Below are 18,870 nucleotides of genomic sequence, written 5' to 3'. Positions count from 1 at the left end.
AGAGGATGCTCCCTATCTGAGATCTAGACAGAGAGGGTAATGAGCAGTTGATTAAATCAAACATTGAACAATTCTAAATTTTTTTTTAACTGCTAAAAGTTAAAATCGATTGAGCAACTTTAAGTTACATTTTTTAAAGATGTTTTTTCAGTGCATTTTTCAATTTGTTATTTAAGTGATGTGAAAAGAGGATATCGTTCCTATTAATATGTAGGTAAGCAATTAGCAAGAGTCAATCTACATTTAGTTTTTTTATTCCTACTATAATCTTAATAATCCTTTCCCTTTCACATTTTGAGTATTTTTTTAAACGCAGAATAGAATAAATGGTAATTTACTCATTTAATCAAACGTAAGAGATAGAATTTAACTACTGTTCAAGTTCCATTGTGGGTTTTATTTCATTAGGAGTAGAGAGAATGCTCTGGCAATTTCTAATTCATCATGCATCGCACATGTGTATCCAGTAGATATAGACCAGAAAGTTTGAAAGCACATGAAATCCAATTCTTTTAATGCATTTTATGTCTCATATCCTGGCAAGAATGTTCAATTTGGAGCTCTTTAATTCTTTGCTATCACATGGCTTGTCATTTTCGCCATCAGCTGTGTTTGGAAGAAAGCCAATAAGGCGTGACTTGTTGCTGGATCAAGACTTCATTTGACAAATTGCATTGAAGAAATGTGAATGTAGGGTGTGATAATATCGTCTCAAGATGAACCGGCACAAGGACTGTCAGTCTTATAACAGGTGGTACAGTCAAAGCAATCTCTAGCCTGAGGCTCTTTTTTAAAACACAACAAAAGCTCTAGCTCTTTTTTTTTTTCAAAGAGGAGACCAGAGTTCTCTGTACTCTGTTTGGGTAGGCGATATCCATTTCCTTTTTTTACTTCTAGACCGTAACTTATGTACATAGTGTCTGCTTGACATGTCTCTTGATGAACATATTTCTCACATTTGTTGTGCTGCGTACGACGTGCTCCGGAACATCAGCTCCATTCGCCATACTTTGTCCATCTCAGCCTCCAAAATTCTCATCTGCTCTTTTGTTCTGTCTAAACTAGACTACAGCAACTCTCTTGCTGGTTGTTCACAGTACCTCATTGATAAGCTGTAGAAAATCCAGAATGCAGTTGCTCGTCTCGAGTTCCGAAATCAAAAACCTAGCAGGACGTGAATTCGAAAGAGCAAGAGTCCCACAACTTTTCCGTCGATAGACTTCGATCAGCTCGATCCTGTGTAGGAAATGTAAACATGCCACACCACCTCTTCACTCTCTTCTTTGGCTACCAGTTAAATTTAGAATAGACTAAAAACTCTGAACTCTATGCTTTGAATTCTTTAAACGCTCATCCCCCGCCCCAAACCTTCTCTCCTCATCAGACTCCCGCAAGTCTAATCCTTCCAACAAAGCAGTCAACACGGACAAAGCGGACGTCCTCCTCTGTGCTGCTACACAGTGGAAACTCTCTTCACATTACATTCGCCACTAAAGACTCCAGCTAATCAACAGCTCTCTGAACAATGTTTCACAAAGTCTATCTTGGAATTACTTCCTTAATCCTATTGCAATATTGTCAGTCATGGCACACATGTAACAGCTTTCACTGTTTAAAATCCTTTCTTCTTTATACTTATCCTTGTTTTCGTTCACTCTTGTACTTACGTATCCACTTCCATTGTCTATTATCTAATGTTCAAATGTTTCTTTATCTATCGTTACTGGTCAGGCAAGAGAGTGTGAACTTTATCTTGTTCGTGATGCTGCGCGATCAAGTGCACAACTCAGTAGTAGTAATGAGCCTGTCGGTAGATTGTCAGCTCCTTGTCGGACAAGAAAAATATCCAGCAACCATAGTGGTCAGTCAAGATTCATCCCTTATTTTTGGTTTCAAGCTGTGCGTAAGCTTATGGATCTTCGTTCCAAACTTGAAGTTACTCATTATCAATAAAATCATTTCCATGTCACATAAAGTTTAGCTGGTGTATCATTTGCCTTGGGGTGGAAAGCATCTGCCAGCTATAACAAGGGAAGATAAACTCTCCTTTGTAAGATCGAGTAGACTACAGCGAGTATTGTTTCGTGTCCCTTGAATAGTTTGAAAGAATGCTATATATATTCTGCATTAACAATCGTGATAATACATGTGGCCGCCATTGTCCACAGTTTACATGAGCAATTATCAGGATGCGGTAGACGTCCGGAGAGTTGACATGACGACCGAGAAAGCTTAGAGTTGAGTCAGGTTTCCATAAAGCAAACTAATATAATAAAATCACGATTAAATTTTAGCCCAGATCTTTCCATCTTGTTAATCTTCTCAGAAACGTTTTCCAGTCGCTAGCCCAAGCAAGTCTCCTGACACAGACTGAACAAATGAGAGCTAGAGAGACAATGAGAGAGTGAAAGTGATTGTGTGCTTGTGCATATATATGTCAATACTGCAATTACTGACTGGTCCTTGATATTCTCCCTTATCTTATCGTTTTAGTAGCTGTTGTGTAATTTGGAACTGAATTTGGGAGCTAAACACTCTTAGAAGATCTAATGGCCTACAGTTGAGTTATTATTTTGAAATCGTTTGAAAACGTTGAAGTCTTTGTAATAACTACTAGATGACTACTGGTGAGTTGACATGAACAAGCAACGCTGATGTTGCAGGTTTCTCGAAGGCAACATACTTTAATAAGATTGCAGTGAGAGAGAGAGAGTGAATGAGAAAGTGAGTAAAAGTGAATGTGTGATTCAGCACAAATACTTACAAATTATGTCAATATTGCAACTAGCGACTTCTCCTCGACTGTTATCCTTAAATTCTTGACATGTAAAACTGGCCACACCTAGTGAGGTCCTGTCAACCATTCGAGATCTTGCAGAGAGACACTGTTGTTGGCCGTGAGAAATGCAACAAGGGCCCAGTTGAACCCGAGCAGTTTGGGATGTCATCATCAAGACAAAAGCCTTTGTTGTTGTAAGTGTTGTTTGAGATCGTCCTATTCAGCTGCCACTCGACAATATAACCAGGCTTAAAGTTTTCACAAATTATTTCATAGTTTTGTGTACCTTCCTGGATCGGTAGTGGCATATCAGGTCTGCATTCCCTAAAATTTAAAGCTGAAAAGTAAGAACTAAGTTAAATTCTTTAAAAGGGTTCTCTACATTATTTCTTCATAATTAAAATTAAATTGGTAGCCTATTGTCAACATTCTTGATTTAGATCAGTATCTACATGGAATATTTCTTATACTAGATATTTTTCTAGCCTTGCTGTAGTCTAGGAACAATTACTGAAGAGCTCTTCCTAACAGTATGCTTGCATGTGGTGGCGTTTCTAATGTAGTAAAATGCTTTTATGGTTCATCATCATACGGAGTGCAAATGCAACAGTCTAGTTCGTATCTGCGGCACTAAACCATCGTTCTGATGGAAAGTAATTCACGTATTTTAAAACGAAATTTACAGATTTATTCTTACACGTTTATAAATAATCAAAAATGGCATATTTTCTAGCTATTTATAACGTAGGTCCGATCATTTTTCTATTCCTGTCCCCCTACACACAAATGCCAGAACATGTATTCCACCAAACATGAGAGCAAATTTAGATTAAAAGACACGATAAAATGACTTCACAATTACATGCATGTTTCAAAAATTACAACATTCAGAGTGTTTTATTTTTATTTCTAAGTTTGATTATTTGTTTATCACATAAAGAGAGCCCGATTCTAATCAAATCAAAATCAAAACAGACTTTATTGTCTGCCCAGGAGACCCAGGACAGAAATTTGTCTTTGCTCACATACCCATACAGACATTTAACACAGACAGGGATGGGCAAGCTACTTTTAATTTGTAGCCGGCTACGCTACAGCTACTTTTTTTCAAAACGTAGCCAGCTACACTACAGCTACAATTTTCCAAAACGTAGCCAGCTACTTTGGGCTACTTTTTAAAATGTAGCCAGCTTCTTTGGCTACTTTTAAAAGCGTATGTTATAAAAAGTTAGCTGTAGCCAGCTGGCTGTAGCAACATACACAAACATCAACATACAACAAAACACTATTACTTGCTAACACAAGAACTGGTTTTTATATACATTGACCTTTATTCTGATCTGAGACCACCAAAAACTCCATATTAACAACAAAATGCAAAGGTATAAAACAAACTTTTGACTTAATGCTGATAATTTGTGAATACTGTTAAAACAAATCTAGTTTCTGTAACATGATTTTTTTTTTTTTTACATGGTGGGGTTGTTAGCCCTACCACAACCTATTTTACCTCTAGGTGAGGTGTCCACCTTAGTCGCCTCTTACGACATGCCTGGCTGGACGGCAGGGACCCTATTCTTACAGTGCTTGCTAGGCAAGCATACCCCGGGGTCCCACAGGGACCTGCAATAATTGGAGGGGCATAACACTTCTTTCCCTCACCAGCAAGGTCTTCAGCAAGATTGTTTTGTCAAGACTGACGGCAACTCTTGAGAAAGACCTCCGACCACAGCAAGCAGGATTTCGCCCTGGGCGATCCTGCTCGGACACCATCTTCATTCTGGACAGATTCTGGAGCCAGAGCAACGAATGAACACACCGCTGTACATCAATTTCATCGACCTGGAGAAGGCTTTTGACAGCATTCCACCGCGAGTCCTTATGGAAGATCCTGAGCATTACGGAAGTCCCTGCAAAACTTGTTCAGGTCATTGCAATGCTGTACAGCCATTTTCAAATCCAGGTTGTCTGTGACACGGAGCTCACAGACCCTCAACGTCAGTACCGGGGCGGAAGCAGGGCTGCATTCTTGTCGCAGTTCCTCTTCATCCTGGCCATGGACTGGATCATGAAGACTTCCACCGACAGTGAGAGGAGGAGGGATCAGATTGACCATGACTATGACAGCAACAACAACGCTGGAAGACTTGACTTTGCTGATGACATTGCCCTGCTGTCACACCGCCACCAAGACATGCAGGAAAAAAACAAAGGCCTTCTCAGAAACAGCTGGAACCTTGGCTTGAAGTCAGCACAAAAGAAAACGAAAAGTATGAGAGTGAACACCAGAGTCCAAGACAGCATCAAACTAAATGGAAGAAGAGATTGAGGAAGTTGACAGTTTCTCCTATCTTGGGTCCAAAAATGTCAAAAACACGGGGATGCGGAGGTGGGAGATTCGAGCCCGACTGCGAAAGCCAGCCAGGCCTTTCGCCTCACTCAGGAGCACATGGAAGGCAAAAAACATCAAGCAGAAGATCCAAGCTGAGAATCTTCAAGTCAAATGTGATCAGCACCCTCCTTTACGGGATCAGAATCTTGGAAGATGACCAAAACCATCAGTAACAAGCTTGACGTCTTCCAAAACAGATGCCTCAGGCGCATACTTAACATCTTTGGCCAAACCATCACCAACGAAGAACTCCACCGAAGAACTGAAACCGAGTCCCATCACCACGCAGGTTTCAACGAAGGCGTTGGCGATGGATTGGACATGTGCTCCGCCAGCAGACAGCAGACCTCTCCAGAGTCACCCTACGATGGACTCCAGACGGCCGAAGAAAACGAGGCCGCCCAAAGGAAACTTGGAGAAGAACAGTGGAAAGGGAGATGAAGGGAAAGGGCTGGACATGGGGTCACCTAGAGCGGGTTTCAGCCGATCGACATCGGTTGAGGCCTTATGTGCAACCTGATGCACGAAGAGGCATAGATAGATAGATAGTTAAAACAAATCTACATGCTTTCAGTCCTTCATGGAATTGAACTTGACCAGAACTTTGGCCTCGAAGTTGCTGTCTGTCCCCGTAGTGCGCAGCTTTGTCATGATAAGTCCTGCCAGACTGAACTATCTCTCAACCGCAGCACTGCTTGGCAAGACGGTGTTGGTGCGCAGATAGAGTTGTTTGATCGTGGGCTATTTGTCCAGTTCATTGACATTCTGCGACAATCCAGACATCAGGAAGGTAGCTGTCTCAGGGGTGCCGGTAACTTCTTCATAAATGATGAAGTCTGGCTGTTCAGCTGTGCACTTGGTTGGAGGTTGGACTGGCGTGTTGATCAATGCTGCCTCTGCAGTCAAGAGGGATCTGCATTTCTCACGCAGGGTTTGGTCCCCAGTCCAAATCAACTTGCACCTGAAACAATAATATGCACAATAATTAATGCTTTGTTTAATTTCGTTAAATTTTTTTCTTATTGTTGTTTTTAATTAATTTTATAAAATGTACTGGTTTTTATGTACTTATTTTGATTTGTAGGCAAGTGTCAAAAGACCAGTGACAGTGAATATTATGTTTTGTTTTTTTAATCAACACCCCCCTCCCCCACCTCCGTCAGAAGTTTATTTTTTAATTTATTTACGGATATTTGTATAGCGCTTATTCTCGTGTAATCTGAGCTCTAAGCGCTTCACATTCTTCTCATTCTCAAAAGAACAGTGACAGAGAGTAGCTTATAAATGAACAAAAAAATACACTGAAATAACGAAAACTCTCCCTTCACCTTGGGTTCGACACAGTTGCAAGCAGGGTGTCTTGGTCCTCATAGGCATCAGCAATATTGGTCTCCAACCCATCAGGACAGCAGTAGCTAGGGGACCACAGATTTCTAGCTTGGACTTCTGTTGCTCGATGCGGATTTTGAGGGTGTTGAGCTGATGCAGGAGGTGTCCCAAGCCACGCACTTCTCGCCTGCAAGCAGTCGAAGGCACATGAAAATTTGAGTTCTGTGACCAAGAACAAAAGATATTAATTGTGGATACATCACCCTACTTAAAATAAAACTAGTAAAACAAACAAAAAAGGAAGAAAAAAAATAGTAAAACTTACCTCCAACATTTGGTTCGCCGTTTTCCTGCTCATTAACTGCGTTTCCTGGCCAGTGAGTCTGGACACGAACTTTGAAAACTTCTCGTTCTCCAGCATGAAGAAGGACAGGTTGCATTCCAACAGGTAATCAAGGACGGCGGAATTGACGTCTGCTTTGCTGACGGTACTCTTGTGTTCCACTTTGAAGAGCTTCGAGACAGAGGGTTGGTCGTCGTCTTCCCTTTTCCGCTTTCGTGACCGTTTCCAAGTCTTGAGTCAACTGCCTGGCAAGCAGTGGATGTTTCCTCTAAAATAAACACATGAAAATAAAACAAAATTTTAGAAGTCATTCACAATCACAGCAAGTTTCTACCAAAGCTAATTGTCATATTAAATTACTAGCATAAATATAAAATCCTTCCAGCCACCATACTGTCCAAACGTCCTCCATGCTATTTTCATACAAACAAACCAAAACACACACACACACACACACACTTTATGACAAAGACTAAATAGATAGTACACAAACGGTAAAGACAGCAGTTTGATCAGTCGTCGCCCCTGCGGTAATCACGTTGATGCAACCCCTTACCTTTCCACAATCTTTACAACATGTACACTCCTCTATTCCAAAAGCAGAAAAGCAAGAACATGAAGAATGAAGATCGATGAAAATCTCAACGAACTTACCTGCAAGTGCGTTCTCAAATTAGACGCCGACGTCTTGTTCGTTGAGTACTTCGTGCTGCCGCACCCATTCTTGCATTTGAAAGTATACCCACTCTCTGTTGCTTCACAAAATGTAAAGAATTTCAAGTAAAGCTCGAAATTGATGGGTACGTCCATCTTCGTTTTTCAAATCGCTCCCGCCACGTGGACGACACAGTACTTGCGGTTACTGAGCGTGCGAGACACGTGGGTGTCTGGCTGTCAACACACCGAGCTGTGAGAGCAGTGGCTGTCGTCGTCTTGCTCACACGCTGTCGACGAATGGTCGTGAAAGTAGCCAACATGTAGCCGAGCTACGGCTACTTTCTAAAATGTAGCTACGGCTACAAGCTACTTTTTTAAAATTTGTAGCCGGCTAAGCTACAAACTACAAAATTTGTAGCCGGCTACAGTAGCTGTAGCTAGGCTACAGCTACTCCCCATCCCTGTTTAACACACAGTTAGGAGTAAAAGTGAGGAGTAAAATAGTGTTGATTGCACCAGTCCATCAAAGCAGTGTATGTTTATCCTAACAACAAACCTTGGGTGACCAAGGGCCTAAAAGCACTGCTGAACAAAAAGAAACATTTGTTCATCACGGGCAGAAGCCCACGACAGAAGATTAGTACATAGAGAGGACCATGATGCTATCCGTGGGTGGGCAGAGGCTCTACGAGCATACTAGTTAGTCCGCTTTCAGTAGTTTTGCCGGTGGACCAACGAGTGTCGACGAGATTGAAACAGAGGTCGAGTTAGCTCTCGCCATAAACCGATGTGTCAGAATGCGGCTCGTGGTTACATCTTGAGCTCGCTGGAGGGACCTGCCAGACGTCGAGTTATGAGATGCTTCCGCATGACGCAAGAGATACGCCGAGAAAGATCTTGGGTGTCCTAGTGGAGGCGTACGGCGAACGGAAAGATGTCGACATCATTGCCACAGCAACGTGATGAGGTGGTCGACGAATACGCCGCGAAGCTCCAGAATTTAAGCAGGCGAGGTAGAAGGCGGCGGAGGAATGCAGCCCGACCGGTCAGGGAAAGTGACTGCCCCCGTTTTCCGTAACAGGATGACAGGGAAATAAAGTGTAGCTGGCCTGACTGGAAAGTGTCCGACGGCGGAGGTTGTCATTTATGGCATTTGAGTGATGGCGTTGCTCGACACCGGCAGTGAGGTAACGACGGTCACTGATGAGTGGGCACGAGGGCACATCCAGGACTTACAGCTAAAACAAACTCAGGAGTGGCGGTGGTGGACATGTTTTACGGCCAGCGTCTGAGGACGTTCCTATCCTGGTGGTCAAGGACCTGGTCGATGTGGTCACAAGTGAGCGCAGGAGGCGCGTGTCGCTTCTACTAGGGAAGAACGTCCTTGATCGGATAATGGACTCTACCGCAGATGTGGCGCAGGCAGTACAGGCAAGCCGGTGCATGAAGCTCATCTTGAGAAGACATTGTCAACAAAAGGACTGGCTAGGGCCGCTGGCAACACGCCCGTTCCAGGATGCCAATGGGTCTGACGTCCACACCAGCCACTTTCCAGAGTTAATGCAGACCACCATGCCGAACTTTTAATTTCAGTCCTTCTTGTGTACCTAGACGATCATTTGGTATACTCCAAGATAAAGGACATTCAACTGCGGGAGGCGCCATACCTTCAGGATGACGACAGTGAAGAGGAAACGCCAGGGTGGTATGCTACTCTTCCAAACCATCACCACAGAACTCTTGTGACAATGCCTGTGGTGCCAGAAGTAACAGACCCCTAAAGCTTCAAATTTTTTATAAGTTTGGCAAGCCGCGTGGTTGTATTGTCTCTTCCGTTCGCTGTTGCCACCAAGAGATTATTCTTGAAACAGAACCATGGAATTAGCCGCAAAAGAAACATCATGTTGTATCAGCAACAACCGCTCACCCTAAGATGTCGAGAGCAACAAATGGAACGAAAGCAGACCCTAATCTGAAAGAATCTTCTTCTTCATTTCTTCATTTTGTCCCACTGGCAACTACACCACGCCCGTGGATCCGACTCTGGGCGTCCTTGCTCAGTTGAGTCCATGTCATCTCAGCTTCTTGTAAACTCTTCCTGCTTCCTGAAGTCTCTAAAAATCTGTAGGTTGAATTTGTGATGCTAGGTAATTGAAACTAATCCTAAACACCTTTCTCTACAGCTCATCAACTTCTAGTTTGGAATTATAAATAGCACTCTCTACGCAGTAGACATCCGCACCCGTATGCACATGTAGACTCCTAAAGGGTGGTCCACTTCTGAAGTGGTACGAAATACAATACAGTACAAAAATGTCTTTATTACTCCTTTTCAGGAAATTGTCTGCCACCGGTAACACGATAACATCACTTTACATAAAACATTAACAGATAGTATTAAAAAGAACACGAACTGACAACATCCAATTCAAATATGTACTTATTCATATTGCTGCTCAGTGTGGTAAAAGCATAGAAATGAGTTCAAACGCAAGCATATAAACACTCTGTAAGGCTGGCAAGCAGTATGGCCACCTAGCGCACCTACATTATGATAATGGTTCTCATCCTTACGATGAGAAACACTACATATTCAGTTCAAACCTCCTATCGAGTAATATTTCTACCTGTGGCATATGTTTACAGTGTTGGCTTTGAAGGATTTCTCTGCATGTTGATCACTATTGTTATCATTGTGCGAAAGGACTGCATGGTAACAACGCTTTCCATTCAAACGAACCAAACAGTCAGAAACTCAGACACACGAAATTACATTCACTGACCTAGCTTTCAAATTCGATGCCTACAAGCAATACATTGGCAGTATTACACAAAGAAAAAGACTTACCCAAGCACTGCCTCACCATTATGAAGATCCCACAAATATTTATCACCTCATGGACCATAGTGTACGAACTCTAACTTATACTGGGGAGGTAGTTTGTTGGGTGACACTGTACCTAATTCACTCGAACACACGGCATTCGGTAAACACAGGTCTCTTGATCGTCAGCGGGAAGTAAATTGTACTGACCCTACCACCCGAGTGTGCAGTCTGTGTATTTTTTAACCTAAATTGCTGCATTTGAATGCTCTCCTTATCCTACCTTTCCGTTACTAATGTGCTCAGTGTTATACCCTTCCCATTTAATTCAGAGTATAAATTTATATTTCTACTTGTATATAAAGTCGTGGCTTCATAACAGAGCCCACTACTGTAGGCCTCATATAGATACATGAAAATGAATGTGACCTCATACTGCAAATGCTTGAAGTCTGTCTTTTTCTTGGATCATAAGCTGTCATTAAACATTATAAACATTTCATTTGGTATTATAAACAGTCAAAAAAATAGACTGATTAGGTCTGTGTACGTGTCTGTGTGTGTGCTTTTCTTGTCGGACAAATATTTGTATGTTACTTTCTTTTCAATCTTCGCTTTGCGTTTGCAGGAGTAGTCAGCACCTTATGGTCACTCATACAACTGATTCTGGTTGGTAGAAAAAAAATTATATTCTGTAAATTTCATCGCCTGAAACACAGCGATTTATTTATTATCCAATTTCAAAAGATTTGCCATAATTTCAATTTTAACTACAGTAGTTACATTTCTTATATGTTTTATATAGTTTATACGATTGCTTCTTTTTTCCTTAATTATATTTGTTTTATAAAGTACTCTTTCTGATTGTGTGGATGCAAGTGGTTGTAGTGGTTATGCTGTAACCATAAAACGATGCCCTCCATAAAATAAACCATTGTGTAGCACGTTTGTTACAGTCTTTCCTATACTTTCTAAATGCTGGACAATGCAATATGTTATGTTTTATGGACCATGTGCTTCCCTGCTACATTTTGAATCTCTATGTAAACAACGTTAACTAAAATCCCGATAATGGGTTTGTTACGTGCCACCATGCCTTCCGTGATCTTTTCTAGATTACTGTCCTGTTCAGTGGTGCTACACCACAACTTGACAGTGAGATCTTATTCCAATACTTTTGATGCATATGGTGTGTGGCTGTATACTTTTCAATTTCAGTTTCGATGTATGTACGTATACAGTGGAACCTCGGTTAACAAAGATAATCCGTTCTGGAAAGTTGTTCGTTATCCGAAATGTTCGTTATCCGAAACTATTTTTTCCCATAAGAAATAAAAGAAATAGATTTAATTGGTTCCCAGCCCCTGTTGACTCGCTAATATTTGAAAGTTACAGGCTATATATATATAGGTATTTGTTTTTAATAAGAACAGTTTTAATACAATATAAATGGAGTTAAATAAACATAAAAACATTAACGAAAGCATTTAAACATCAGAAAACTTGCCGTTTTGACGACGTGGGTGAATGAAGGTGTGGGGAGGAAGGGTTGGAATTACTGCTTGGATTCACCCTCCATGAGCACACGTGACATTATAAAATCGGGGGTGACTTCCTTTTCTGTCGCTTTGAGGTTGAACGAAAAGACGTATCCAGTGTCGGTTGCTTCTGCCATTTCTTTAAACTGGTAACTCAATCTATCATATACTTTCTTGTGTTCCTGTGTGTGGGGCGTTCTGGATTCATCATTTTGCCTTTGTTGTGATCTAAATTGATATACGCCATCCAGTCAGGATTTGTGAACTCATGAGAATTTGTTGGTTTTCCTATGATTAAAAGACACTTTTTGAAGAAGTCTTCATTTTTAACATGTAAAGCGAACACGCACACAAACACGCTCACACTGAGTGTCAATGGTTAACATTAGTAAGCATTACTTTACCCATTATCTAAGGCTAACAATTTTGGACCTAATGAAAAAGGTAAAAAGCACGTAGCTGATTTGAAATAAAATGTTTCTCTTCCTCACTGGATTTTTTTTAGACAATTACTGGCATACGGTTGTCTCGGTTGAAGCGATGATTGCAGCCACTACTACAGCAAAAGATCACAATTTGTGTAAGTTTGAAGCATGCTGATCAAAACAACGCTGTGTAGAAAACTCATCGAGGGTTGCTGACCGCCACGCATGTATTGGTGACGTCACGCGCCAGAGCGTAATAGCTGGGACTCGCTGTGGGGTGAAATGACTGAATCTCATGGTGACCATTAGTGTCGTATCCTAGGAAAAAGACTATCAATAGATAGTCTAGACGAGGACCTTGACCCTCTGGGGAGAAAGATACAGGAGGCTGGAGGCCGATATACTGGAGTCAGAGATGAGACTGTATAAAGACGTTGAGCCGCAGAGCAGATCATAAGACTGATAAATAAATACATGTATATACGTTCATAGCTGAGTATTGAGCGAGAGAGAGAACATATAACAATGAGGATGTAGAGTTCCAGCTACACAAGAATCACAGAACAAATTTACGACAAGCGTTCCAACAGCTCTCATCAAATAGAATAGTTAACAACAATGGTCAGAGTTCAGTCATGCTCTTTACTTTTATTCCCGTGCTGTCCCACCGTCTCGGTTCGGTCAGCTTTGGCAGGAATTCGCTGACGATGGCTTGTAGTTATCAAGCAGCAGATTGATTGTGTCAAATGCACTGACAGCATTATGGCAGTGGAGAACGAAGCACTCAAATAATATATAATTTGTGGGTTCAGTGGTTCTTACAATCCAATGAATGGCCATATCTGGGTTTTTCCTTTAAAAAAAAAACCAAGACAACTGCGATAGAAGACGTACACTATCACAGCTATTAAATGTTTCAAATTTTGCGCATTCATCAGGAACGTTACGAAACATATCAACGTTATCTGAAATAGGGTTCCCTTGTTTAAGAAATATTCAACGTCATTTGAAGAAGTAAAAGCATAAATGTCAAAACCAAGAAAGAATTGGTCTTACTGAGAAAACTCTCCTGAAGGTGCACTTCCACATTTTGTTGTCAACTGTTTTATACCAAACTAGACTCACAGCAAGCGTCACGTTCTTCTTAAAAGCGTCACATGGAATACAGGATAATGTTCACCATAATTTTTTCAGCTTATCTTGAGAAAGCATTCAAGTATTCAGATTTAATTCATCACACTTTCCTTCACTTTCAAGAGAGATTTCTGAAAAATCAACACTTACTGAGGCATAAAATAATACAAAACCGTTTATTTCAAAATATTTTGTCTCTATGAAAATAGTTCAGAAAATAATTTTCAACAATTTCATACAGTGCCACTTTCTGGGTTGAAATGTGTGATATACAAGCTAAATATATATATAAGTTGCATAGTTATATTTTAACGCACATCTGTTCATAATGATAGGTAAGCAGAAATACGGTTAAATTTTAGAATCATAAAATAGCTGAAGCAGTAAAAAAGATGTATATACACACATAATTCCATATTCCCACAGTGAACCAAGTCTGTCTCATTTATTTAAGATACATTTTCATGATCTGATGACAAATATTAAACTACAAAGGATTTCCAATGCATGAGAGGGTAAGTTGTATAAGCGTTTGTGTTTTTGAGGACTGTAGCTCTTAATGGTGTGCTTAACACTTAAAAGATTCTTCACTTTCTTTCAATTCCTGTTATGTTTTAGTCTTTTGTGAATAAATTGAATATGCATGCTGACCATGCTTTACTGCAAAACTGATATAAAAAATACCTAATAAAATTATATTCTTCTGCATGTAAATGACTAATGATAAATGGCCCAACTTTACCAATCCCAGTGAGCAATTATAGCTTGGGAACGTGTAGTTAGCCATGAAGCACACACCCACAAAAAACAAGGAACAAGTGTTAATTACAAAAAACGTGGTGGATCATAAAACACAAGCTAGATTTTTAAAATGCAGTCATCCATCTGGAACAGTTGTGAAAACACGTACAACGTCCCACACCTGCAAAAACACATCTGTGTTTGCATGCGCATGGACATAACTAACATTTTCTGTTGAGTAGTTAAACTGCTGAGGGTACGAACAAAGTGTCTTCTACTTTACATGCATACAGACATAGCAGAGCATTTGCTTGAATTTCGAAAAAAGTGTCATGTGACATGTTCACGTACAGACAAAATGATGGAAGCGTTTCTGACAATTTGCTGATTGCAAAAAGAGACCATATCCCTCTTCTTTTTAATACCAATGACCTTCAAACAATTATTGACAGGATTGTTGTTCAAACTGTTCCTGTCATAGAGACACCGTAGACTCAGCAGAAAAGGAAAATAATAAAATATTTTCAATGAATGACTGATAGAAAAAAGTCTCAAGATTGATATATAAAATCAACAAAAGTAGTCATGCATGTGTCTTTAACTTTTCCAGTTGCTTATACAATGTATTTATGAACAACTTCAACAATCTTCAACAACTTCAACAATCTTCAACTTCCCTACCTTTACCTTTAAGCAGATTGCTGCAGATCCAATTTGCTAAATAAGAGATGTTACAACAAAATTTCACAATTTTTCCATTTTATTATAAGAGACGCTAGTAACATGGCGAGAAATCATCTGATTGGGATGAGGTTTTTAGGGGAAGTCCTTCCTCTCGAGTCTTGTCCTCTTGGATTAAGACCCGGTCTCGAGTTAAAATGAAGTAAGCGCTAGGAAAGCTTAAGTTGCTCTGTCCACCCTGACGTCGTGCCGAGAAGCGTCTTGCCGGTTCTCCATTCCCTATTTTACTTCGCATATTCGCACAGACACACACAACGAGGGACGCCATTGGTCATTCACTCATCATTCGATCGTCAATTAGCCAGCGTCGACGAGAGAGAGACGACCCCTCCCCTACTGATCCCTTGCCCCCGCATACAAGTGGCGAGGTGGACAGGTGACTAACCCCAACTCATCGTTAACCTGGCAGACACAGGTGTGAGAGTCCCTAAGGTGTCACTATCTTCCTAGGCGTCATTGACGCCTCAGCCAGCCGGCTGGTCGCACTTGGCTTAATGTAACCACATAGGGCTTTCTCTCTGCGCTTCCACCACATACAACACATCTGCACTAGTACATACACCCCCCTCTCTTGCATAAAGGGCTTCAGGCTAGTAAAAATGCCACCTTTTACCCTAATTGGAGAGATTGTTACCCACTCATTAAGGTTACCACATGACTATGTGAATACACTCCTTGATCAAGACACTAGTAGCTATGATTTATATTATTTATATTATTGTTTCAGTGCATATAATTCTGACAGATTCACTGCTAAAAGTGTTCATATCACATGGTAAGTAAACAAATATTCTTAAGTGGCACTCATGACTAATTGAAAGGTAAAGGTAGCCCCATTACCTATCTGTACTCTTTTCCACAGGCTTTTCTGTAAGGGTGGAACTGATCTTGTATTCCTCAATGCCTTGCTCGCCACCCATTTGAAGGCCTAAGGTGGCCTAAGAAGGGTGAATGTATACGTTGCCACATGGTCACTGAACCAGCTAGGCCTGCTAGCGCATGTGCCCACTGGTTTTGGATACATGTGCCTTTAGTTGCTTCTGGCTAGACTAGTCTTACAATTTTTAGAAGCACTAACATATGCAATTTATTTTCAGAACAGACATGAATCAGCAGTAAATTGAGTAAGCAAATATCAATTTATTCTACTCAGAAACCTTAAATGTATCAAATGCAAGACAATAAACTTACTATCTTCGATTACTGCTTAAAGGAAATGGATTAACTTAACATGTAGCACTCTCAAAATTACTTTGCTTCATAAGCAATATACTTTATAATCTGACATTTCACACATTAGGGAAATTTCTTTTACTTTACATATCTTAACCAAAAGAGTGTAACTTACTTCTTTCAAACATTACAAAGTAATGCCAATATATTTCTTTGTGAAATATTGAATTTAATCAATAATGTTTTGTTAATTCCTTCTTATATAATGGTGGTCTTTTATCAAAAGATATCTTGGACCATGGTCATCAATCACTGTTTAATTTATGCTGCAGTAATGCTGTTTTCTTTAGATCAATAGATACATATTCAGTCTCTTCACGTTTTGGAGGTGGTGGTTTGGCACTCTTTCTTTCATCGAAGTCCAGAGATGAATAAATTAAGCCATCTTTATTTTGTTGTACCGCATTGTCAATTTTTTCATGTTCATGCTGTTGAGAGAAAGAAAAAAAATTTATAGGTACAAAACAAAACTTTAAAGTAATTGAAAGGTAGGACTGTGTGGCATCCCATCCTAATCTACTGAGTACCACCTCCTCCCGTCACACAGAAAAAGAGTAACTAAGCAACAGTTCGACTATGAGGCCGTGAATGAGACAATAAAATACACTGGTGAAAATTTCAGTTTATTCTATGCTGTGTTAGACACAAGCATTGCATCAACTGTAGACAGATTGAAACAGATTCAGGATCACAATGATTTGCTTGAATTTTTTTAATGATATTCAAAACATTTCTGGAAAGAAAATGAAACAATATTCTACAGTCTTGCAAAGTCATGGAAAAGGCACTAAGGAACAGAGAGAGCAAAGACACTGATGCGGAGAACATGGCTAGAAAGCTCCCAAAGCTAAATTGAACCCCAAGTAAGTCTTAATATTCTTTATCCAATAAAAACTATTTGATAATATGACAAATGTTGTAGTGTCACTAAGAATTTCATTGACCCTGCCAATTTCTGCTGCCAGTCCAGAGCAGAGTTTCTCAAAATTAAAATTAATTAAAAATTCTTACATGAGATTTACAATGTTGCAAGACAGACTGATTGAGCTGATCACTTTATCTACCCTGCACGACTTGGTAAATGCAATAAATCTGGAGGACCTAAGAACTCTTTTTGCACAGCAAAAGCAAGAAAAGTGACATTTTAAGCATCAATTTCATGACCAGGACATCAAAATAACTGTTATAACTGATGCACTTTTTGTGGGATAGGAGATGCAGGATTTTTCTTTCATCTAGGGTACAACACAGCCTAGCACCGACCCTGCTGGCATGATTTTTTTTATATGATGGCTGTCAAACACTAATATAAATAAATCTGTACCTGTTTTATGAAATTTCAATGCATTAAAAAAACTATTGAAATGCTTTAGAATGCATACACAAATTAACATAAAAAAATTATGAAATTATGTACAGACATAACTATATATACACAAGATACATAACCACATGCCCTTATATATATATATAAAAACATACCTTATTAAGATTGCCAGGGCTATTTGTATGATCCCTTTCTGTGCTTTCAAATGCAACATTTTCATAGACTGTGTCTGGACCCATGGAAATTGAAGCTTTTACTGAAAAAAAGGCATGGTATTGGAGATATTAATAATTTGATAGTTTGTAACTGTTTTAGACAAATTTCAGATTAGGAGAAAGAAGTCAAGGTAGAAAAAATATAAGTGATCCACTGCTATTGTTACAAACATCAATAAATCAGAGTCAAAGTATTGCCAAAAAAATTACAGATATAAACATTTAGTCTTAAAATTTCAAAACATTTCACTAAAATGTATAAAATTTAGTTTAATGGATTTAGAACTAACAAATATTATTCATGCTAAACTAGACTGCTAAAAGTAATCCATATTCACAGTAAACCTAGGACCAGAAAAATAAAAGTGCAAAGAAAGTGATAAAAATGATTACAATTGTAACCCCATTGTCATTTGAAAAGTATAGAGTTGCCTACAACCATTCAATTACCAAAGCAAATGAAAGTATGTATTCAGTGCATGTGCATGCATATACAGATATCCTCAGAAAATTTCAAACTCACTCATGAAATACTTAAGTAAAATTGAATCCTGCACAATCAACTATATATTTTAATAAAATATGTGATAGAAAATTCAATTTTCTTCAGTTGAAGTTTGCTTTCCATACTTTCCAGCTAAAATTACTTAAGGAGATTAACCGTTCAATCACTTTTAAAACTACAGTAACAATTGTAGAAACTGGGGAAAGAATTTTCTTATATGATGTCAGGGTTGTTGGCCAATTTTTCAGGATGAAAGGAGGTCTTGGTCGCAAAACATTTCTGAACATGAGGTAATGGCGGATTTAAGTTGGTATGAGTTTTTCCAAATAAATATGAAGCTATTAATTTTCCATGTCAACAAATAACATAAACCATATTATTCTTAATATAAACATGCTTAAATAATTTACATCATGTACATATTGCAACATGACTGACCCACTTCACATGGCTAATGTGGCTGGACTATCAGATTAGAAGCAGATCTTGAAGCCCTAGTGTCAATCAGTCCATTCCACTTAGTTGTTCCAGGGAAGAGGTTGGAAGTTCCCAAGGAGAAATTTCAAATAAAGTTATAGGTCTTTTTAATGGGGTATGCTACCTAATCTAGTTGTTTTAGCTGGGTTGTTTTTTTTATCTTTTCACATCTGTATCTAGTTGACTTTGGAATACACAAAGACCTTATTT

The 18,870-nt window shown here is 39.5% G+C and overlaps 2 protein-coding genes across 2 annotated transcripts in view; both read right to left on the bottom strand.

Moving 5' to 3' along the window:
- Positions 1-5,892: 5,892 nt before the first annotated feature.
- Positions 5,893-7,255, bottom strand: LOC112567575. Its single transcript, XM_025244270.1, has 3 exons — positions 7,238-7,255; positions 6,500-6,687; positions 5,893-6,132 (listed from the first exon to the last, which is right to left on the bottom strand). The coding sequence occupies exons 1-3, from the start codon at positions 7,253-7,255 to the stop codon at positions 5,913-5,915; spliced, it is 426 nt and encodes a 141-aa protein (XP_025100055.1). The 3' UTR covers positions 5,893-5,912.
- A 6,323-nt stretch (positions 7,256-13,578) lies between these two features.
- The window catches only part of LOC112568905, a 94,985-nt gene continuing 89,693 nt past the window's right edge, over positions 13,579-18,870 (bottom strand). Inside the window, exons 18-19 of the mRNA XM_025246457.1 lie at positions 17,619-17,719; positions 13,579-16,564 (exon numbers count right to left, since the gene is read on the bottom strand). Coding sequence (XP_025102242.1) covers positions 16,382-16,564; positions 17,619-17,719 — 284 coding nt within the window. The 3' untranslated portion in view covers positions 13,579-16,381. The remainder of the gene's footprint in view (positions 16,565-17,618; positions 17,720-18,870) is intronic.

The sequence above is a fragment of the Pomacea canaliculata genome, linkage group LG7, assembly GCF_003073045.1.
Source record: "Pomacea canaliculata isolate SZHN2017 linkage group LG7, ASM307304v1, whole genome shotgun sequence".
Taxonomy (NCBI): domain Eukaryota; kingdom Metazoa; phylum Mollusca; class Gastropoda; order Architaenioglossa; family Ampullariidae; genus Pomacea; species Pomacea canaliculata.
Note: the sequence above shows the minus strand (reverse complement) of the source record. Positions and strands in the feature narration are given on the sequence as shown.

What these genes read in the sequence shown, in the direction of transcription:
- LOC112567575 (XM_025244270.1), bottom strand. An exon ending in GCAACTGTGTCGAACCCAAG is followed by an intron (nt 6,133 to 6,499) that starts GTGAAGGGAGAG and finishes TTATTGTTTCAG; the next exon opens with GTGCAAGTTGATTTGGACTG.